The sequence below is a fragment of the Ursus maritimus genome, unplaced genomic scaffold (genome assembly GCF_017311325.1).
Source record: "Ursus maritimus isolate PB19 unplaced genomic scaffold, ASM1731132v1 scaffold_5, whole genome shotgun sequence".
In the NCBI taxonomy this organism is placed as follows: domain Eukaryota; kingdom Metazoa; phylum Chordata; class Mammalia; order Carnivora; family Ursidae; genus Ursus; species Ursus maritimus.
The window spans coordinates 46,926,640-46,950,727 of NW_024426663.1; the positions used below are offsets into that span (position 1 = coordinate 46,926,640).

A 24,088-nucleotide genomic window follows, 5' to 3' on the forward strand; every position below is an offset into this window, starting at 1 on the left:
ACTATTTAAAAATCAACAAACACACTTATAAATAACTCATGACTCAAAGTAATCATGATGCAATGCGGAAATGTTTTAAACTGAATGATAATAAAAATATAAACAACCAAATCACAGCAGCTAAAGCAGTGATTTGAGGCAAAGTTGTAAATAAATACGTAATTAGCAAAGAAGAAAGCTTTAAGATCAACGATCTAAACTTCCATGTCAAGAAGCTAGCAAATAGGGGCACCTGGGGGGCTCAGTTGGTTGAGCAGATGCTTTGGCTCAGGTCATGATCCCAGGGTCCCGGGATCGAGCCCTGGGTCAGGTTTCCTGCTCGGCAGGAAGCCTGCTTCTCCCTCTCCCTCTGCCTGCTGCTCCCCCTGCTTGTGCTCTCTCTCTCCGTCAAATAAATAAAATCTTAAAAAAAAAAAAGAAGCTAGCAAATAATAAACAAATTAAGCTTAAAGAAAATAATAATACAGAAGAGAAATCTATGAAATAGAAAACAGAACAAAGTCAAACACTGGTAGTTTGAAAAGATTAATAAATTGATAAACCATTTGCAAAATTGATAAAAAGGCAAGAAATATACATTACCAATATTAAAAATAAAATGGGGGTTTCACTATATATAGATATTAAAAGGATAATGTGGAAACGTTATAGCTATATGCCAATAAACTTGACAACTTAGATGAAATTTAAAAATTCCTTCAAAACCACTTTCTGAAACAAAGAAATAGGAAATCTAATAGTCCAGAGGCATTCATTCCAGGTATTCATTCCAGAGGCATAAAGAAGTACTTGTTTGCTAGTTTGTTTTGATAAATGGTTCAAACACCCAGGGATGCCTGGGTGGCTCAGGCTGTTGAGTGGTTGACTCTCGGTTTCGGCTCAGGCCAGGATCTCAGGGTCATGAGACGGAGTCCCACTTTGGGCTCATGCTCAGTGTGGAGTTGGTCTGACCCTCTCCCTACCTCTCTGCCTCTCTTCCCACTATTTATTTTATTTGAGAGAGAGCGAGAGCACGCAACTGCACACACACACACGTGCATGCAAGTGGGGAGAGGGGCAGGGAGATATCCTTAGTATTTTCTTACGTAGTCTATCAACTCTGAACCAATTGTGGTTGATTCCACCTTCAGAGCAGACCCAGGATCCAAGCACCTCTCGTGACTTCTACCACTACTGCCATGGTATAAACTAGCATCATCTCTTCCATTGACTACTGCTATGACTAACCAGCTGTCCAGATTTTGCTCTTGCCTCCCTGTAGTATATTTTCAATATAAGAGGCAGAGTTATTCTTTTAAAAAATAAATCAGATTACATCACTCCTCTTTTCAAAACCTTCATTCAGAATAATAGTCAATATCTTTAATATGGTCTACAAAATCCTACATAATATGGCTTCCTATGGCTTTCTCTGAGGTCCCTCTAATTCACTACACCAGGCTCCTTGTTGTCCTTTGACCCCTTCCTTGGGGCTCTGCTATTCTTTTCTTGGAATCCTGTTCTCTCACCTCACATGTATGGTATTAATCCGTTTAGGCCTCGTAAATGTCACCTCAGAATGCTTTCCTGTACAGTCTACTTAAAATTGTACTCCCTGCCCCACTCTGATCCCAGTATTTATATCATTATTTTATTTTATTTTCCCCTTGGAGTTACATTTTATTTATTCATAGTATCTACTATCTATATTCTTCAAACATGAACTCCATGAATGTAGAGAGTTCTGTCTGCTTTGCTTATGACTATTGTTCTCATATTCATGAACAATGTTTGGAAAATAATAGGTGTTCAATAAACATTTGTAAAATGAATGAATGGGTGACAAAATGAATAATGAATGTGGTCCTCTTCTCCAAGAGAAAGCTCAGCTCAAAACCAGATTGTACATTAGGAAGAACCTTGATGAGGCTTCTGATCTGCTGGCCGTATCCCATTTCTTGATGTAGGCGCTAATATCACAGCTGTGCTCACTTTGTGATACTGCATTTAGCTGCACACTCATGCTAAGCATACTTCTTATATATGACTATTATACTTCAGTAAAATGTTTTTTAAAAAAGAACAGATTTTATTATTCACGATAGCCAAGATACGGAAACAACCATCAGTGGGTAAGTGGATAAAGAATACATGTTACACACACACACACACACACACACACACACACACACACACACAGCACTGGAATATTATTCAGCCATGAGAAAGAAGGAAATCCTACCACTTATGACAACTTAGATGAATATTTAAGGCATTATGCTAACTGAGATAAGTCAGACAGAGAAAGACAAATACTGTATATGATATCACTTACATGTGGAATCTAATAATGCAAACTCAGAAACAGAGTGTAGAATGGCGATTACGATTACCAGGGAAGGGGATTGGGGGAAATGGGAGACGTTGGTCAAAGTGTACAAAATTTCACTTACAGGATGAATAAGTTCTGGGGGTGTGATGTACAGCATGGTGATTATAGTTAATCATATTGTATTCTACACTTGAAATTTGGCAAGTGAATAAATCTTAAATGTTCTCACCACACACAAAAATAGTAATTATGTGAGGTGATGGTGGTGTTTGCTAACACTACAGTGGTACATTTTGCAACATTAGAGTGTACTAAATCAACACATTGTACATCTTAAATCTACACAGTGTTATATGTCAATTATATCTCAATAAAGCTAGAGGAAAAAAGAACAGATTCTGTGAATAGTTTCTTTTCATGTTTATGGGATTCCTAGGGTAGTAAATTTCTAATTTACCAGAAATCTGTAATTAGTATATATTTCACTAGTACAAGTCATCTACTATCCTGCTTAAATTGGGCAAATAATAAGATTAAATTCATGTTTGATACTTTCCTTTCTTTTTTTTCTGGGTCATCAGATTAGATGCTAAAGTTTCACTTTTAGAGGCCAATTTGATATGCTACTTCATGAATATATTCATGAATATGCTCTTATTCCCTTTGCTCCTTTCTATTCCTGACTTGGCAAAGCTCTAAAAAAGCAAACCTGTTAGGCTAATTTACACTAAGGTATATGTTACTGATGGCCATCAGCTTGTATTTTGAATAAACAAGTTTTAACCACTGTGAATCGTGGATTAGTGGAATTTCACAAGTCTGAAAATGCTCCACACACTTCTCTAGGCTATTGGGAAGAGGGCTGATTTGGGGATGGGGAAAGAGAGGAAGCTGGGTGAGGAGTGTTTCTGGCCTGCTGAAATGACAGAATTGAGGCTCCTAACTACTTATTTGACCATATGTGCAATAAAGCCACATTCATGACACATCCACGTTTTAAAATTCAATCGTGTACTAAATTGGCTTGGGACAGGGCTAATAATCTAAAAGAGTACAGAATACTGCATTGATGAGTCATCCCAGAACTCTCACTGAGCACGGAACTACCTACGAAGGGTTTGAAACTATGCTGAATTCGCCTTTCCAAGGCCTCTCTATGGAAATGAAGCTCATGGAGGGGGAGTGTCAACAGACCCCAAACATAAATGCATTAACTTAACACGTAGCTTTTCAGCAGTCATTCTTACCAGAAAAGAAATGGAGGAAGCCGGGCTGTTTTCCTCTGTAGATCTAACGTGGAATGATTTCTCTAGAATTCTTGCCCTTTCCAAAGCTTCTTTTTGACTGCAGAAGAAGACAAAAAGTAATTTACAGTTATAGGCACAAAGACTAGCACCTATAACTTCCAGTGTGAAGCTGTGCAATCCTAAATAAAATATGACAGAACCACAGAACATTCAACCAGAGGATGGTGTAAAGAAAAGTACACAATGGGGAACTGGTTTAGAGCACTCATCACTTAATAGATGTATGGCCTTGGACAAGTTGCCTAAATTCCTTGAGCTTAGCTTTTCTAGAACATCAAAAGAGGGTAGTATTGGTAATTCCTGTCTCCAGAAACATATTACAAAGAGTTAAAAAAAATGCTTATTATTATAATTGTGTTCACAGTGTTTTCATAACCATCGTCATCAGTATCTATCATGTCTATTGGTCCCCAAATATGGTAGTTCATCAAAATAACCTAAAAACCCCTTCTAAACAACAAATTCCTTAGCCCTGAATTTTCTGCCAAATAAATTTTGGGGGTAAAAATCTGTATTTCTGAAAAAGAATTCTCTGTTGAGTCTGATCTAGTTGTGGAACAAAGATTTGGAAGAATTTCTTATAGCTATGATCCTGAGATTTAAAAAAACATTTTCTCCAGGGACACAGCTAGGAACTATGCTGGTTAGAACTCACATCTGGATTTCCTGTCTCCTGTATCAGGTGTTCTCAACTTAAGGGCCTTGAATCTAAAGACTTATTTTAAAGACGCCATGGATTCATGAGCACACATTTATTTAATTGGCAACTTCTAAAGATGCAGTTCTCATGGGTCCTGTCCCCATGCTTTAATAAAAACACCTTTTGCACCGAAAAAAAAAATTAAATAAAAAAAAATGCAATTCCCCACTAGCTGGAGGGGTAACAGGATCCTCTTACTCACATGACTGTTCTGCACATGTGGCACTTATTTTTGTATAGTTTTCCATCAGCACCACGCACAGGGTCATTCTCTCGAGTGCACATGAGCCGGTCATTTCTCACGTACTGCCGAAAGTTACTGCACTCGTCCTAGAAAATGCGAAAGGGAAAACGAACAGGATTTTTCCCCTTTCTAAAACTTGGTTTTAGAAAGTCCCTTCTTAGCTCTAAGCTCAGACTCACTGCCCCTATCCTGGCAATGGAGACTAAGGAACGCCCAGACTTTAAACTCTCCATCCCCTGCTTCATTCTGAACCTCTCTGCCCGGGGCCTGGAAATGCAGGGGCGAACACTTGATAGATCATGTCTCCCTCACCCTTTCCTTCCTAGCTTCCTTCCTTCCCCTTATTTTCCATATGGGCCGTACTCTTTTTTTTTTTTTCTTTAAGATTTTTTTAAAAATTGATTTGTCAGAGAGAGAGAGCATGTGAGCACACAAGCAGGGGGAGCTGCAGGCAGAGGGAGAAGTAGGCAGAGGGAGAAGCAGGCTTCCCCTGAGCAAGGAGCCCGAAGCGGGGGCTCAATCTCAGGACCCTGAAATCATGACCTGAGCCAAAGGCAGATGCTTCAACCAACTGAGCCACCCAGGCGTCCCCCATGAGTTGTACTCTTGACCAAAGGACAATATCACAGGAATCTAATGCTACAATGTGATTATTACTGCAAAGGACTGAATGAAGATGTCTTCTTTGCAGTCTTGAAAAGTAAATAGAAAAGGCAGCATCACACATACACACTATTGATTCATTGATGCCAAGAAGGCTATCTGGAGGAAACAGAAAAAAAAGACATCAAGGAGAGAAGCTAAAGGGGAAAATTAGTGTATATTACCTGAATTGTAAAAATCAATGTCAACAAGCTACCCGAAGCCTCATTTCACATTTAGTGTCAGAAGAAAGCATGCAGTTGAGGTGGTAAAGAATTTAACACTCTATTTTTCAATCCATATTTCTCCCAAAGAGGAGAGCAATACTTGATGCACACTGTGGGCAAATTCTCTACAAAACTGAGAAAAATATTAAACCTTAAAGCCAGACAAAAATGTTGTTATAACCAAAATGAAATATTAGCAGTCTATTTTCTTTGAAGCAAAACATTGGCATTTTTATTATCCAAAAAACTGGAGGAGAATGTCAGATTCTGAGGATGAAAGGTAAAACAGTTATCTTCGCATCTTTTAAGAAATGACCTTTGCGTCATCTGAGGGCTTGGCACTTGATTTCTCTTCGTCATTCTTTTTTCTTTCACTAGCTTCTCGCTCGCTGCAGAATAAAAAAGGATAGGATTGTTTTTCTTTTAGGGTTCTTGCCGAGTTTTTTAAATGAAATATTTCTCTAATTCTAAACCGTAGCAAATCTAACATTATTTTCTCATATCTAAAAAATACCTAAAATACTTTTTTTTTTGGTAACTACTGAGTCTTAACTATTGGAATTTTCATAGTGCATTTGGGGCAATGCTATCAACTTTCATAAATTCGGCTACTACACTGTCATCCAGAATGCTATGTTCCTAAAAGGACGTTGCATTTTTTCCTTAATAAAATATTTATATGGCTCTCATGTAGAGTTGCTTCATTTCTCCTTTCTCTTATTCATATTAATTTAGAACTGAACTCTCTAATATTGATTTTCTTTATGTACTTATATTGCTTTCAAGTTTATAAATATTTGAAAAACATTATCTCCTTGAATCCCTACGAGAAGTCTATCATGTAGAAATTGTTTCCTTTACATACAAGAGGAACTATGTGGCACATGGGGCATGACTCAGCTGATGTGTTTCCTCTCTGAAGGCCAGGGATTTGGGCACCATCCAACAGCTGTCTCCCTGTCCCAGATGCTCCGGGTCTAATTATGCTTCTCATCATCAAAATAAACATTTCTGGCAAGAGTGTCCTGGAAGCTCACTGTCCTCTTCTAAAGTGAAGGCCTAGTATGTTTTTCATGTGCAATGCCCAGGGCCTTAAGTTTTAAATTAAAAAGATCTTCTTGCAAACAAGCACACCCCATCACACTGATCAATAAACCTCTTCACGTACAAGATGCTCTGACACATAGCACACTTGTTGACGTGCATCTTGCCATATGGACCTCGAACAGGGTTATTTTCTCTGGTGCAGATAAGCTTCCCTTCTCTCACCATATTCCGGAACTCGTGGCACTGATCCTGCCAAGAGAAACAGAAAAAAGATGTTACCATGATAGTTTGATCTCTAAAACTCAAACATGATTTGTGAGATATAACATAATACTTGGGGGTGGGGGGAATAAAAATCTAGAGAAAACAAAATTTTAGAGACGGAATGTGTTTCAAAGGCTCTTTATTCAATATTTGCTTAGGAAGCTAGAATCCTCTCCATAGCATCCCTCTCCAATAATTACCTTGTCTCAGGGGAATTTCACTACTGCGTCAGGCAGCCTGTACTGTATTAACATAATTTTTAGCAGGCTGAGCTCCAAACCTATCTCCCTGAAGCTGTACTCATTACTCCACACATAAGAAAGCCCTGGAATGAACTGATAGACGCTCTTTTGGCAAGACATTTAGCTCTGTTCCTCAAGAACAAAATAATATTTTATTATATGCCAGGCATTTTGTTGTGTGCCCTAATGGACTTACGAGTACACAAGATAAAACACTCATTATCTTCATTTTATAGATGATAAACCCTCATTATTCTCATTTTATAGAGGAGAAAATAAGGCTCAGAGTGATTAAGTAAAGTCAATGTTGGAATTGTGATCAGAGATCTGCTAACAAGCTTTGTTATTTTCTGTGCTTTTACCTAGCAGAGAATAAAACTCCTAAACACTTGTAAAAAGATAAAGCTGCCTTTTATATTCACTGAAAAATAAGAACCTTAAAAAGAAGACAGTGAAAATGAATCCACAGGATCTGGCCTCTAATGAAATTTTTGGACATCTACAGAAATTTGTCATAAACTACCTGTAAGCTCAAAGAGCCAAAGGAAAGACGAGAAAATTACCTTGAAAAATACTGCTAGTAACGTGGATGGCAGTTGCCCTCTCTCCCTCCAGCCCTCCCTCTTTTCCTCACTTCCTTCCCAACTTCCTTCCTTTCTTCCTCCTTTCCTCCCTTCCTCCCTCCCTCCATTCCTTCTTCCCTCCGTCCCTCCCTTTCTTTCCCTTTCTCTCTTTCTTTCTTTTGAGATATTTTATCTATTTATTTTAGAGAGAGAGAGAGAGGGTGACTGGGAGGAGGAGCAGAGGGAGAGAGACAAGCAGACTCCACGCTGAGCGCAGAGCCCAACGTGGGGCCCGATCTCATGACCCTGAGGATCATGACCTGAGCCAACATCAAGAGTCAGACGCTCAACTGACTGAGCCAGCCAGGTGCCCCTGTCCTTTCTTTAAATTGTGATACCCATGAAAACTCTAGACCTACTTTTATCTGCAGCATTAAAAAAGTTCTCTGGAATTAAATACTTGATCAAAATATTAAATTTCTCACAGCCATCATTTTTGGAAGTTGCTAGAATTATTTACTTTTCCAGCTACACAAAATCTCACACACATATATGTTTATGATAACATCCGTCTGCCCGTACTTCTGTCTTTGCTTTATGGGTGCAATCTCTGGCTCTTCTATCGATCATCTCTGTGTAGTTAACTTATCTGAATTTTTCTCAACTGAAAAACTGGAACAATACCACCTACTGCATAGATTTGGGGAAGGCTTATTTATTTTTCACTGAGGTATGATTGATACTATATTAGTTTCAGATATACAACATAGTGATTTGACATCTGCATACTGGCCACCCCAATAAGTCTAGTTACCATCTGTACCCATACAAAGTTACCACAATGTTACTGACTGTATTTCCATGTAGACATTATATCTCCCTGACATTTATTCTAGAACTGGAAGTTTGTACTGGGTAGGTGGCCTGTATGGATAAATTTATTATGATTTGTCCCTCATAACCGACCACATGGACCCACATGTACACAGGCAGGCTAAGGAACGCTGTTTGTGAGACTCATGCTGTGTGAACAACCTTGGGAGCCTGGTTGTTTGAAATATATTATCTGCCCTCCATACGGCCCTTCTGTTCTGGGTGCCAAGAGCCACAAATCTTGTCTCACACCCCCTCCTGCTCAAGGCTGGGCTGGACCCCTAGAAGGGAATCCAGGAGGGGAGGCAGACAGACATAGCCCAGGCTCCTTGAAAATATAGAAACATGGTAACATAGAAATGCAGTTCACTGTAAACTGCAGGTAGGCAGACAAATGTTTAATTTCAAACCCTATTATTTGCCCTGTAAATATGGCCCTTATGGGGAGGGTTGGTTGGAAGTCTCACCTGAGAGGAGGATGTTCAGCCCAGGCCTCTCAGCCGGGACTCCAGCCTGGCTGTTCCCATGGGCTTCCCCAGCTAAGAAGGTTGGATGTTGTAAGCACCTGATTTGATGTAACTTTGCCTTATTCTCATTTATTGCCTACTATGACTTTCATCTATGTCATTGCTTTTTTCTCCTGTGTTTCTCAAGTTGTCCTCGTCTTTCTTTTTATTTTCAGCTGCCTTCCTCTTCTGTTCCTATTAGGTTTCTATACTAATAATAAACTTTTCTTTTCTTTTTGAAACTGAAACATAGCTGTTGTGAATCTTTTGTTCAGAACAGCAGGCTTAAATATGATAATGCATGTGCTTTGTAAAAAATTTAACTTTGCAGATGTAGATAAGACCATAGCTCTCGTTTTGCCACACAAACACACAAAATGGATATTTTTCATATATGAATATATAGAGCATTTTTTTGTTTGAAATTTCTAAAATGGATATTAAAAAAAGAAAAATATTGACCAAGATTATAAATAGAATAGATGGCCAGTACAGATGATTTGAAGTTGTACAATAAAATCTTATCTCAAGACCAGTCATTTACCAAAATGCATAATAGATATTCCCAACATATTTTTTAAGAAAGAAAATTACTATTAATGGTTCATTTTGTAAGTCAGTAGAAGACCTAATGAAAAGTTCCCTCATGAACATTCATTAACCAGAAAACTTCCCTGGGGAAACTTGATGATTTCTCTTTTCTATCTGGGGTCCATGGATGGATTAGAAGAGATTGTGCTGTGTCATATTCTGTGTGTTAGTGCTGTAAAGCATCAAACGTTATTTTTAAAGCCCTAACTGAATACAAGATGGCACTGGAACGCCAAGTCAAGAATTTATGATCTGGAGCTTCAAGTTTTTGATATTTGCTTTCTTGTTTGTAATTTTGGTATCTATTTGCTTAATTATTTGTTTTAAAACTTCAGAGAAGAGGGGCACCTGGGTGGCTCAGTCAGTTAAGCATCTGACTCTTGGTTTTGGCTCAGGTGGAGATCTCACGGGTGGTGAGATGGAGCCCCATGTTGGACTCTGTGCTCAGCGGGGCGTCTGCTGGAGAGTCTCTCCTTCTGCCCCTCCCCGCACCTACACGCACATGCTCTCTCTCAAATAAATAAATAAATGTTTAAAAAAAAATAAAACTTCAGAGAAGAAATCCTTTTGATAATATCAATAGTTTGTTGATTGTCATTGGTCCTGCAAATAGGTGGTAATTGTATCAGAGCTGCTTTCAGGGCATTGAATAGCATGCTATTTCTTCGCAAGATCTGGCCATGCTCTCCTGTTCATTATTATATACACAATGAGTGGGACAGAGTAAGCATTCCATAAATATTTGTTTAACGAATTAACCTTACAACCAAGCTTCCAGCTTTAGATATTAGTATATCTAACACATGCTACCTGGTTTTCATTGCTTTTTTCTCCTGTGTTTCTCAAGTTGTCCTTGTCTTTCTTTTTATTTTCAGCTGCCTCCCTTTCCCTTGAAGAAAAAATGGAAAGAACATTTCAGCCAAAGCAAACTCATTAGTGATTAGATCTGTTTTTAAAAAGAAGTCATTCTCTCAAACTGCTGAGAAATGATTATCATACTTCAATATTCACAATTAAAGGCCCATTTTTGAAAATACTCACAGTTTGTCCTTACACATAGCACACTTATTGCCATGTGTCTTGCCATCTGGACCCCGGACAGGGTCACTTTCTCGGGTACAGATAAGTTGTCCATTTTTCATTTGGCTTCTAAACTCATCACACGTGTCCTAAAAAGACAGAAAGATTATACTGGAAATGACTGTTTTCACATAGTATTTGATTGGGCTTGAAAAATCTGAAGATTTTGATTCTAGAGTTAGGCAGCCACTTAACTTGCTGGGAGGCAGTATAATGACCTACAAACACATCCACATTCTAATTCCTGGGACCTGTAAAAATTAGTCTTATATGGTAAGGAAAAATTAAGACTGAAGATAGAATTAAGATGGCTAATTAGCTGCCCTTAACATGGAGATATTATCCTGAATTATCTGGGTGGCCCAGTGTAATCACAAAGGTTCTCATGAGTTAAAGATTGAGGCAGGAAAGTCAGTATCAGAGTGATGCAGCATGAAAACAATTCAACTGGCCACTGCTGATTTTAAAGGTGGCCACGAGCCAAGGAATGCCGGCAGCCTCTAGTGATTAGAAGAGGCTATGAAACAGATCTTCCCTAGAGTCTCCACAAAGAAACACAGTGCTGCTGACACCTTGGTTTTAACACAATGAGACTTCCAAATTCCAGAAAGGCATGATAATGAATTTGTGTCATTTTAAGGCACTGTTAATAGTAATTTGTTACAGCAGCTGAGCCTCATTCTCCCTATGTATAAAATAAAGTTAAAAAATGTATTTGACCAGGTTGTTGAGACAATAAAGTAAACTACTATTTTAAAAGTGCTTTGCAATAATGTTAGACTGAAAGATTCCCATTTGGCATTAAATTTCTACACTGAACAAGTTACCAGCAATACTGACGTGTATGATGGCTTCTGACCTTCTTAGGGCAAAGATCTTGGTTGGCAACATTGACATTCTCTTTCCATATTTTTGATTGCCAAGCATTGACTTACAGAAAGACCATTCTTGTCAAAATCTAGTTAGCGACTCACCTTTTCTGATGCAGATTCAGTTCCATTTGATCTGTAGCTGGAATGCTGATTTTTTTCCTCTGCTTCTCTTTCCCTGGAAGAGAAAAGAGTCAATGGTCATCCTGTTAACCCAGACTTAGGTTTGGAAGTAGCATTTAAGTTTGGGTATCCTAAACCACCTCCTTCACAGAGAATCTCTGTGCATCCCTGAGGCAGATAGTCAGTTCGGTTATTAGGAATCTTCCTCATCATAGGGTATGTAAGGTAGATATTATAGGTAGATCAACTCAAGTAATTTCAAAGTGTCCTTTATTTGTGTCCAGATTTAACTCTGTCTAACTTCTGTCCTTCAGCCTTACTTCATTCACAATCCCAGGACAACACAGAACAGGTTTGCTGATTCCATTACCTCTTCTTGATATTAACCCATCAGATATTCAGAGGCAAGTTTCAGGTCTTAAGCCCAGTGTCCTCATCTTTTCATCATAAGTTGTGGTTTTTAATTCACCACCAACTCACCATTCTAATGCTCTGATGAGTAAGGCAACCCATTAGAATATTATTTCTTAAAGTATGGAGCCCAAGATAGAAAACAAGTAATCTAGAAAGTACCTTAGGATCATGTTTTGTTGTTGTTGTTGTTGTTAATCTCTTACTTTTCTGATAAAATATTTATGTCAGTGGTCCCCTAAGTTTTCATGTGCATTAAGAAACACTGAGATTTTTAAAAATTCAGATCCACTGACCATCCCAACAGGTTTACTGACAAGATCTAGACTGGGATTCTAGCCTGATTTTTAACAAGCCAGGTCATTCTTCTTTCAAAGTTTCATTTGGTTTTGTACACAAAACAAACATGTGTATGAATGTATATAACACGAATATATATATATTTTTTAGGGAGTTCCCTTTGTGTAGTAAAGTGGTAGTAAAACATATCCTGAAGATTCAAACATATATAAAGTCATGACATTTTAATCAAGTACTATAGGAAGAAGAGGGTACAGTAATGATTCAGTTTAGTGGAATTCTAGTGATAATCACGGCTCTGATCAAAAGCTCCAGTGACCTCTGATCACATATAGAATAAAATCCAATGTCCTTCTCTTGGCCTAAAAATGCCTTATTTGATCTCTCCAAATTCATTTTCTACAATTTTCCATGTAATAATTTTGGGACATGATGACCTCCTTTCTGTTTCTTGAGCTTGGTAATTTTACATCTTCAGAAGTTTGCATTAGTTCTTGCTCTGCCTAAAACTTTCTTCCTCCAGGGGCGCCTGGGTGGCACAGTGGTTAAGCGTCTGCCTTCGGCTCAGGGCGTGATCCTAGTGTTGTGGGATCGAGCCCCACATCAGGCTCCTCTGCTATGAGCCTGCTTCTTCCTCTCCCACTCCCCCTGCTTGTGTTCCCTCTCTCGCTGGCTTTCTCTATCTCTGTCAAATAAATAAATAAAATCTTTAAAAAAAAAAACAAACAAAACTTTCTTCCTCCGGATGTCCAGATGGTTCACTTCACTCAATTTTACAGGTATCCCTCACATATCAGGCCTTCCCTGAACACCACAAACAAAGCAGCAACTGAAATCCCTTTCTGTTGCCTTGTTCTGCTTTATTTTCCTCATTACTAAAAGGCCTTGTGCCATGTAGTTATTTCCTTATTTGTTTATAATCTGTCTTTTCTATATTATATTGTAGTTCCATGGCAGGAACTTTGTTTTGTTCACATCAAGAATGCTTGTCCATGAGTAGTGCCTGTTGCATAGCAGACAATCAAAAATCATTTATTGTCAGATGAATGATTTCCAAAGATCGTAAAAAATATTCCATTTGTGTTGTGTTTTGTTAAATACTCCAGGTGAGTATCTTATAACGTAGAAGACACTGATTACAATGGCAAAATTTGGTCCTCATAATTTTCTGCATCTGAGAATCATTTGTTCCTTAACCAAATTATCTACTATTAATATGTGATGCAAAAAGAAACAAAGTCATAAGTAAAAAGCTATCTCGATTATGTTAGTCATATCTGCAAAGTAGAAGTTGTGCAAAAGGGTAACAGCATAGTGTAAGAGATCATAAATTAGTTATGCTGTTACGTATTACTGAACACGAATGATGGTGTTAAGAGTGACAATTCACATTTACTGCGTGCCTACTTTGTGCAAGGCACTGTATTAAGAGTTTTACATGGTTCTTCTCATTGAACTTTCAAAAGAAATATTATGTGGCTCTGATGATTATTGTTGCCTCTACCCCCATTATAATTACAAGCAGAGGAAGCCTGGGGAAGTGAAATAACCTGGCGTGGAACATGAAGCTGAAATCATCTGATGCTAAAAGCCCAGCACTGTTCTGCTCTACTGCCCTGCTTCTATTAAAGACTTTTCATAATGTGAATAAATATTAGGCTGGTATTCAGAGGAACTGAATTCTGGTTTCAGCTCTGAAGTTCACGCCCCCATGAACTTAAAAAAAATTTCAGGTTTTCTCATCTGTCAAATGCAACATTTGCATTAATTAGATTTTCTCACATGGCCTATACTGTCACAAGATTGTAATTTCTTTTCGAGGAGAAAGGTGAAAACGGTGTATGTGTGGAGAAGCATTACTTGTTAAACACACATCAATTAAATGCTATACTTAATAGCATTATGCTATAGGCATCAAATTTTAGAACTACGAGTACCCATCGAGGTCACTTAGAAAACTACCTTAATACACAGCAGTGATTCTGTTACTTGCCTCAGTACCACAAATCAGGTGTGGCTGAGTTGGGTAATAGGGGACTCCCATTCACGATGGGAAAATAGAAGAAACACACCTTGGATTATACAATAAATGTGTTGTATACACATAAGAAACAACCCTCTTCAACTATGCCTATGAACTATCCCAAATGACCTTCACAAATTCTCCACAGGATTTAGGCCTTATATGTTCTAAGGCACAACTATCTACCATGATGGCACTGACAGGTCACAGAATTATGATAGAAAAAATAGACTAGGAATCAGACATTGATTAGCTGCCAGTTCTAGGGCTTGTTGTTCCTTAGGGGATACATGAAGAAGAGACAATAATTGGGAATTAACAAAAAAGAATAATTTTCCTGGAGGGAGTGGTAAGTAAACAAGAAAGAGCCAGTCATTCAGGAGGAGGTGGTGACTATCTTTCACACTGCCGGTGGACAGAAGTACTTACAGTATCGCTTTACACATGGTACACTTGTTGTTGTACGACTTGCCGTCAGCATCACGTACGGGATCACGCTCCCGAGTACAGCTGAGTTTTCCATTTTGCATTTTGTCCCGATACTCTGCGCATTGGTCCTGAAAAAGGAGAGGAAAGTCGGTCTCTGGATTACCTGAACTAGTGTACTGCTGTTAAGTTTAACAAACTTCACTCAAAACCACTTGAGTAAGAGAAGTTCTGATATACCTCCTCTTATATGTAACACCTTACCACTGCTCTCCACAGAGAAAGGGGGCTGGAATTACCCATATTCTAAGATGTCAGTTGTCATGGATAATAACACTGCTTTTAAGGTTCTACACAGGGAAATTATCAAGCTGGCTGTGATTTAATAGCATGTATGAAGGGTCCGCAAACTATAGTCTACAGGACTAATTTGTCCTGCTGCCTGTTTTTATATATGGGATTTTATAAATAAAACTTGAAACACAACCTCACTCACTCAGGTATATTTATGGCTGCTTTCTGACAACAACGGCAGAACTGAATAGAAGCAGCAAAGACTATATGACTCAGAATGCCTAAAATATTTGTTATCTGGTGTTTATAGAAAAAAAAAGTTGCTAAGGAAGACAGGCTCAAGCCAACTGTGGAGAAGAGAGACAAAGGGCCTTACCAGCTCTCCCTAACAGTGAGGATGTAGCCTCCTTAAGGAGAAAGATGGAAAAACAGAAGAGCCAGAATTTATCAAAGACATATGTTGAGCCTGTGTCAGATTTGGAAGCAAAAAGATGGTCTTGATATCCCAAGGTCGTAAGAAGAGAAATCAAAGCTGTCATCTTATGCAGCGGTGTGCACAGGCCCGAGGAGGGGGCTTACAGGCAATTACTGTCATTCTGACCCTTCAAAATGTCTCAGCAAATGTGTTAAAAACTTGCCTAACTTATTTTATTTTATCCCTGTAAGAGTGCTGCTGAAGAAGGGAAACTAGAGTTCAGGGAGATGAAGTAATTCATTCCATGCTGCACGAGTCCTGCCTGGCAGGGGCAGGGTCGTACCCCAGACTATCTGGCTCTGAAAACCCTGCTGTCACCATATTGTGCTGCCTTGGATCCCAACAGAAAATCTGCCTCTAACACCCAGCTGCGCTNAGGGAAAGAGAGAATAATAATAGAAAAGGAAGAGCATGTGATGCTGACGTGGAACGCCTAGAAGTCTCTCCTGAGAGAATGCCATGGTCTCTCCTGTGATCAATTATTGGCATGAGAGCTACATTATGTAAAAAAGGGTCAGGAGACTGGGATGATGTCAACATGTTAATTATTTCCAGGTTTAAAGAAGTCAAAATGAGCCCTAGAGAGATGAAAAATTACCGAGATATTACCCTACAGTTTCAAGGGGGAAGTCCCCTGTCCTTCCAAGGACGCTTTCACACCCAGCATGGCATCCGCTCCCCTCGTCAGTGACTTGCGTCCACCCTGCTTGTGCAAATCAGAGGTTCTCTCACCTGAGCTTCCCCTCGTCCACCGCTGCCGTGCGAGCTATGCCCCGCAGCATTTCTCTGATCTTCCTCTTCTTTTCTCTTTCTTTCTTCATCTTCTTTCTGGCTGGAGATTAGAAAGGGGGAGGTAGGGAATAATAGATTAACAGTGGACTGCATTTCTGCGAGTTCCTCATCCTGTGACCAAATTAGATTTGTATAGAATTCACCAGCATTTACCGAACATCTACCATGTTGCAGGCCCTCCTCTGAAAACAGAAAGATGAATTACGTGGAGTCCTTCTGCCTGGAAGAGCTCTCCCTGCTGTACAGGAAAACCAACATGTACGGAAACACAATTGAGACCACGTGAGCGACTTATCAGCCCTTCATAAATGCTCACTGTGACTCCCACCTGGATTCTTCTCATATACCTCGGAGCCAAGAGGTCCAAGAATAATTATCTTTTCTACCAGATGTGCTCTTGTTCCTGGATTTTCTACCTTTCATGAAGAACAAAACAATGGCCCTGCTCCCGCCTCTCAGCTCCCACAGTTGTTGCCACCATGACACTTATTTCACGTCTCACCTTCTCTCTGATTTCTCTCACTCTAGTTACTGCTCCGGATTCCTGCAAACCCCTTCCACCACCAGCAGCATTCCGAATCTCAGTCCTTTCCCTCTCTTTTTTCCCTTTTTACTGCCAACATATCAATCTTCCCAAAGGAACCATATTTATGCCACTTACTCTCCTACCTGAAAAATTTTAGCAGCTTCCCACGATATATAGATCCATGATCTGGCATTCAAACCCAGCAAAGTGGCTAAGTTCTAATGAAATTAAATGACTTGTTCTTTACTATTAATACTGTTTCCTAAGTTTTAGAGCTTTACTATGCTTTTTCCTTCTTCTCCTCCCATTCCTTCCTGGACTGTTCCCTTCTTATCCAAATTATAAAGTCCAGGTCTACTCTCCCATAAAACTTATTAACTCTCTCTTCCTTGAAGTACTAGAACACATTGAATACATCATTTATCATTTAGTAAGTCCTCCTTCGTATTTTTAAAAAATATTTATTTATTTACTTTAGAGAGAGAGCAGAGGGAGGGGCAGAGGAAGAGGGAGAGAAGCAGACTCCCCACTAAGTGCAGAGTCTGATGTGGGGCTGATCCCAAGACCCTGAGATTATGACCTAAGCCGAAACCAAGAATCAGATGCTCCACTGACTGAGTCACCTGGGCGCCCATCCTCCACTGTATTATGTGAACTTGTACCCATGTGTAATCCTTAGTCAACTGTATGGTTTCTGAGAAGTCTATTTCAGCCATCTATGTACAATCATTATTCCCATTATACGTTGTCGATGTTCAGTAAATGGCTATTGAATGACTGAAATATTTTATGTGTACTTCTGAACTTTGTGTAAAGAACTTTTTTCATTTTGCGAAAAATGTGATATTTTCAAGAACACAGGTAGAAAGTTAAACTGACAGTAAAATATGTTTATTATCTTCCCAGAGGTATTTAAAAGATAATGTAAAGAAGTGATCCATCAGACAGCAAAGGACTTAAAATCTTACCAAGAAAGATGTTGTGATCTATTAATAGGTAGGCTCTATTCCAGAATTTATAGAGAATGTAATACCCTGGTCATATATTGTCTAGTTCTAGAATTGTGAAACTTGGCCTTTATAAAGAAAGATTTGCCCAAAAATGCTCTACAGGGAATCATTTGCTCCCTTTATATGTGAAGAAAGGAGAAACACAATAGACATTATCTTCCTGGCTCTCTGTCTCCCCAACTCTGCCAACCCCCCCGGCACGAGCTTCATTTGTGCACTCACAAGACAGCTTTACACATGGCACACTTGTTGCCGTGGGTCTTGCCATCTGGGCCACGCACGGGATCATTTTCTCGTGTGCAGAAAAGATTTCCATTTTGCAAAAGGCTCCGAAATTCACTGCATGTATCCTAAAGGAGGAGAAAAGGCAAGAGTGTGGGTATTTTTTATAAATTACTTTGTTAGGTTCCTTCCAAGTGCTTCCCAGTAAAACAGGAACAGAAAATGACCTCTGGGTATTTTTCTTCCTGACAATTGTTTCATACAATTCCTACTAAACACACATGACTTAAAAAGAAGTTTCTCTTTCTTTTTCCTTGAGATTTAGCCCCAAATCCATACTGAATCTGCACCCACACATAAGAAAGAAGCCCTTAATAAGCTGGGTTCTTTGAGAACTGGCCACTCATCTTTGATCGGGACAAACAAATGACCTCAAACTTGAAAAAAATCTACTTGAATTAACTTTTTTGAAACCCAGAACATATCATCCCAGATTATTCTAGTGTGCCAATGTATTATTTTTATTTCCCCCAAAATGCTGGCACCAGAAATAATTAAAGATAAAGTGAAGAACACAACTGATGTGATCTAATGTGGTCATTCAAAACGACACAGTGGATTAGGAATAATGCTAGATTTGGGTCTAGAGGTCTAGGTTTGAACTCTTTTGTTTCCATTTTTTAACTGTGAGAACTCTGAAAAATAAAGATGTGGAATCTGATGCCAACAGTCCCACTGCAGTTTTTTCCTTCTCTCTGGATTTTAAATCTTCAATTAAAAATATGGGAATGAGGTGAATCAGATGTTAGCAAACTATGGTCTATAAGCAAAATTTGGCCCACCACCTAGTTTTGTAAATAAAGTCTTCTCGGAACACATCCACGCCCCTTTATCTGCATTATTACCTATGGCTGCTTAACAGCTATGACAGCAGAGTTGGGACAGAGACTGAACGGCCACAACCTAAAATGTCTACTATCTGGTCCTTTAAGAAAATTCTGTCAAATCCTAGACTAGTTGAACCTTGAGTTCTCTTACATAGGCTTTCAGTAATTCCATGGTTTTTTTTTGTTATGTTTTGTTTTTGTTTGTTTGTTTGTTTTCATAGAGAAACTGCAAAAACTCATCCTTCACTGTGGTATTAACCTTCCAGGATAACTACCTTTTCAGCTTCTCTCTTAGTTTTTGTTCTGGATTCAGCTTCTTTTTCTTTTGCTTCTTGCTGGCTGTAGGAGGGGGAGAGGGGAGAATCATTCCTAGCACCTATTACCTATTATCCTAAAGGGGAAATCTCTCCAGATAGAAATATCTCATTATTTCCATACCTCTATCAACTGAGCTTGGGAGTAGGAAGGTACATGCACAGCTCTCCATATTGTTTTTTGTTTTTAATGTTGTTTAAAAAATAAGACACATGGGTCATAGCAACCAGTAAACAAATTTTTAGCACCACATTCTTCTGGAAAATAAAGATATTGTTCTTCTTTCCAAAAAGCAACGAGGATGCTTGAAAATATTTACTAGATGTCAGCAAATTTTCAATTTGTTAGTGCCTAGTAATCACATCTTTGGATTATTCATGGTAGTATGTATGCAGGGAACAGGTATCCCAGTCCTTATATGCCATTAACTCTGGGGGAATCTGCTGTGAGCACATGGTCCTCCCTGGAGCAATTCAAGTACATTTTAGAACACTGAGAATACCTCAAAGAAATGCACAAAGTATATGGCTTTATAACTGTAAATCCTTGAACACCACGCAAAGATAGCTTCCAAATCTACTTCCTCGAGAAAACCTTCAGTATGACCTCCCTTGCCTGCCCCAGGCCTATCTTCTCCCACACTCAGCAGCAGTGGCTGAGGCTCGACTCACAAAAAGGCTTCACACATGGAGCACGTATTGCCATGCATTTTCCCATCTGGGCCTTCAATGGGGTCGTTCTCCCTGGTGCACGGGAGTCGTCCGTTTCTCACATAGTTACGGTATTCACTGCACAGCTCCTGCCAAATGAAGGTGGATTTAAGAATCAGGTAATTAAATACTGGATAACTCCTCCACAGCACCCCTCTGAAAACTGTGATGGAATGCTCCCAAATGTAGTGGATGCACCAAAATGGTGAGGTAGAAGGTCAATATTACCAAGATACTTTTCAGGGACCCAGGTCACACATTATCTGCAAAGTAAGATTATGTTACTGATATCATTAGAAAACCTTCAGTTCAACTCAAATATTATTCAGGGCTAGGTACCGTGAGATATACGAAGAAGAATTATCTATTGTTCCTTTTGTAAAAAAAAAAAAAAAAAGAAAAAATTTGTGATTGGCAGAATAATAGCTTCTACCCCCCAAATTTGTCCAATCTAATACCCAGATCCTATATATTACCTTACTGGGCAAAAGGGATTTTGCAGATGTAATTAAGAACCTTGAGATGGGGAGATTCTCCTGGATTATCCTAGTGTCCCCAATGTAACTGCAGGGGTCAGTCCTTAAAATTGGAAGAGTGAGACAGGAGAGAATGAGAGAGAGTTACAACTGCAGAAGAACAGTCAGAGATGCGACGTTGTTGGCTTTGAAGATGATGGAAGGGGTCCAAGAGCTAAGGAGCACGATGGCTTCTAGAAGTGAGAAAAAGCTAAGAGACAAATTTTCCCCTAGACATTCCAGAAAGGAACAGAGCCCTACCAACCCTTTGATTTAGCTCAGTGAGATCTAGGTCAGCCTTTTTTTTTTTTTTTTAAGATTTTATTTATTTATTTGACAGTGAGAGAAAAAGAGAGAGAGAGAGAGAACAAGCAGGGGGAGTGGAGGCAGAGAGAGAGGAAGAAGCAGGCTCCCCACTGAGCAGGGAGCCCAATGTGGGGCTTGATCCCAGGACCCTGAGATCATGACCTTGGCCAAAGGCAGACACTTAACTGACTGAGCCACCCAGGCACCCCCAGGTCAGAATTCTAATGTAAAAACCAAAGATAATAGGTTTGTATTGCTTTAGGCCACCAGGTTTGTGGTAATCTGTTAGAGCAACCATAAAAACCAAATATAGAGTATTTAGAGTCTTTGGAGAAAGTGCATAGAAGCATCTATAAGTTAGAATAAAACCAACAATGTAATTGAGAAATAAAGGAAAATTGCTGGCATAATAGATGATAGAGCTATTAAGTATATTGTATAAATGGGGAAAATCTTTGGAGGGCAGCTAATACTTATTCTGAGCCATGAAAAGTGACCAGAATTTTGACAGAAGAAAGGGATAGTTATGTCTGAGTATGAGGGGGCCATACAGAAAGTAAAGTTCATTGCATGTATAATACTGAAGAATTAAGGCATGTGAGGGACTGTGCTGATACATATGGGTAAGTTCCTCGGGACTTCATAAAAATAATACACATAATAATATTTTATAAGTGAAGAAAATAAGACACAAAACTGTCTGCCTTGCTGGTAGGGAGACACAGCCAGTATTTGAGCCCTGGCAGCATAAGTCCAGAGTTCAGGTTTTTTACCATAACGTGACTGAGTCCATAAGACGGATACCTTGAATCAATGCTTGGTGTGTCCAAGAAGCAACAAGGCGGCCACTGTGGCTGGCACAAGGGTGGCGATGGGTAGAAAGTAGGAAATGAGGCCTGAGAGGTGGCAGACGTCAGATCATGCATGGCACTGTAAGCCACTAGAAGGACCTTGGTTCTTACTCTGAGTGAGATGAGAAGCCACTGGGTGGCACAACCTGCCTTATGTTTTTAAATAATTACTTTGGTTTCTGAGTTGAGGGTAGATTGTAAGAAACAAAGGTGAGAGCAGGGAGAACAGTTAAGAAGTCAGGTCTTCCAAATTATAAAAGGATACAGGAGAGGAGAAATGAAGACCTGAGGCACACCCCGTCAGAATCTTACAAATGGTGACAGGGTGCAAGATCTAAGGTGTATCATGGACATTATAGCCAGAACTTGTGGTCCAACTGCTGGCTCTCAAATTATTAACTTTATATATTTCCTAACTTCTTATCTGAGCCTCTGAGTCCTCTTCTATAAAATACAGACAATAATACATACCTTGAATGGTTACTACAAAGATCAGCCCTAAAATTGCTATACCCTATGGCGTATAGCAGCAACTAAATAATTAATAGCCATCATCATCATCATCATCATCATCATCATCATCATCATGAGAGAATGCAAACCCAAGGCTCAAAAATGCTGTTAAGTAATTTCCCCAAAATCTCACAGGAAATTAATTGGGATTAAAACTTAGGGTTTGTATGTTTTGTTTTGTTTTGTTTTGTTTTGAACTACCCATCCTTATATAAAAAGATACAGAGAAAAATCTGAAATCTGCCTCGATTGGTTTGTATTCAGACAACAAGATAGCCATCTACATGTACTTCTTTCTTGGGGATAATACAATTCACATGGTCAGTGGAGAAAATGGTGACTGAACCCTTCTCAAATACACAAGCAACTAAATCAGAGGGAAGAAGGAATCTTCTCATACACAAGGATCCAAATAAATGTTCTCAGTCTGTAAAGTCACTAAGGACACTGGGATGAGGAGGCAGGAGCGGGAGGCTAGTCTAGGGGAATGGAATATTTACATGTTCTAAAATCTAAAACAGTTACCTGCGCTGCTTCTCTTTTTACTTTCTCAGGCTTTGCTTTGTCCTTTCCTTCCTTGACGTTATTTTTCTCTTCTTCTTCTTCAAGTTTGCTGCAATTAAAAACAAAAAAGATACAAGCTAAGCAGGATTTCCCATTCTCTATGATAATGTATTTTAAAAAGGGATGAGGATCTTCCAGACAAGGTCAGATTCACTCTTCAGTAAAAATCTACCCAGTCTAAGAGATACTATCACTGTGCCAAATAATGCAGATAATAAACAAAATAATAATGAAATACAATCCACCCTAAAAAAAAAACTAACATGATCTTTTATCAGTATTAAACCCTCAAGTAGTTTTGACTCCATCAGTCTTATTCCATCAATCAGTGACTTCAGTGATCTGAAAGAAGCCACAGTCACCTTGATTTCTAAAAATCGTGCAACTTTTCCTATGTAAATAGCAACCATATCAGTGAGGAAAGCCAGAGGTGATACCAAGACAGACGATGGGCCCATAGTCAAAATAAACCATGTTTCACTATAAAATTAAAATTTTAGATATTAGTTTAAGGGGATTAATATTCAAGTTGAAGTTCAAGTTTTAGAATAATTATCCAAGTCTAAGAAGATTCAACAATTAATATGTTAGGTTGATCATGAGCTTAAGCTTCTGGCTTTCTTGCCATTTTCTATTGATACACAGCTTATCAAAGCTGGAAACTCTGTAGCACTGATCACATCTCATTTAGTCATCAGCACAGCATGGACAAATGGATCAAGTGAGAAAAGAGCCTTGATGTCCTAAATCTCAGGTCACTGTGTACACTACTGGCATAGTCTGTCAATCTCGCCTTTAAGGAAATATGTGCACATACCTGAGACTGGACAAGGACATGTGAAAGTTAAGGGACAACAATAACTTTGCAGCTTTTCAACAGATATTATTTAAACACTTTCCTCAGCATTTACCTTAGCCTGAGACTCTGTAGAGGATGAGGAATCTAAGAAGGAGGAGACCCTGAGGAGGTAATAGTCAATTTCTCCTATACTGTCTCACTCAATGGAGTTTTGGTCCCACTCACCAAGACAATGGCCTAAGAGTCCCTTGGACTCGGCTCACAAGAAGACATTTCAATAAACATGTATTGTATGGGCTTGCCTCGTACAGGTTTTACTCTCTATGCTAAACCACTTAACAGAGTGTTTATTTCAGCTGTGCACAGTAATGTCCCTGAAGGGATAAATGCAACTTTCTCCATTCCTTCTCTCATTCAGGTTATTTTAACACTTCTTTCCTACTGGCCTCATAAACCTCTATGCAACTGGTTTTCCCTTAGCCAAGAGCTGAATATATTCACAGAATCATAAAATGTCAGGGGTGAGAGAGACAAAGATATTACTGTATCCAGATCATCAA

At 39.0% G+C, this 24,088-nt stretch overlaps 1 protein-coding gene across 1 annotated transcript in view; it reads right to left on the reverse strand.

Moving 5' to 3' along the window:
• The window catches only part of SPINK5 (serine peptidase inhibitor Kazal type 5), a 76,162-nt gene that overhangs the window by 6,439 nt on the left and 45,635 nt on the right, over positions 1-24,088 (reverse strand). The window contains 15 exon segments of the mRNA XM_040622261.1: positions 3,559-3,655; positions 4,521-4,648; positions 4,742-4,781; positions 4,783-4,829; positions 5,748-5,820; positions 6,600-6,727; positions 10,328-10,406; positions 10,559-10,686; positions 11,572-11,644; positions 14,753-14,880; positions 16,251-16,350; positions 18,069-18,196; positions 19,231-19,294; positions 19,942-20,069; positions 22,691-22,778. Coding sequence (XP_040478195.1) covers positions 3,559-3,655; positions 4,521-4,648; positions 4,742-4,781; positions 4,783-4,829; positions 5,748-5,820; positions 6,600-6,727; positions 10,328-10,406; positions 10,559-10,686; positions 11,572-11,644; positions 14,753-14,880; positions 16,251-16,350; positions 18,069-18,196; positions 19,231-19,294; positions 19,942-20,069; positions 22,691-22,778 — 1,429 coding nt within the window.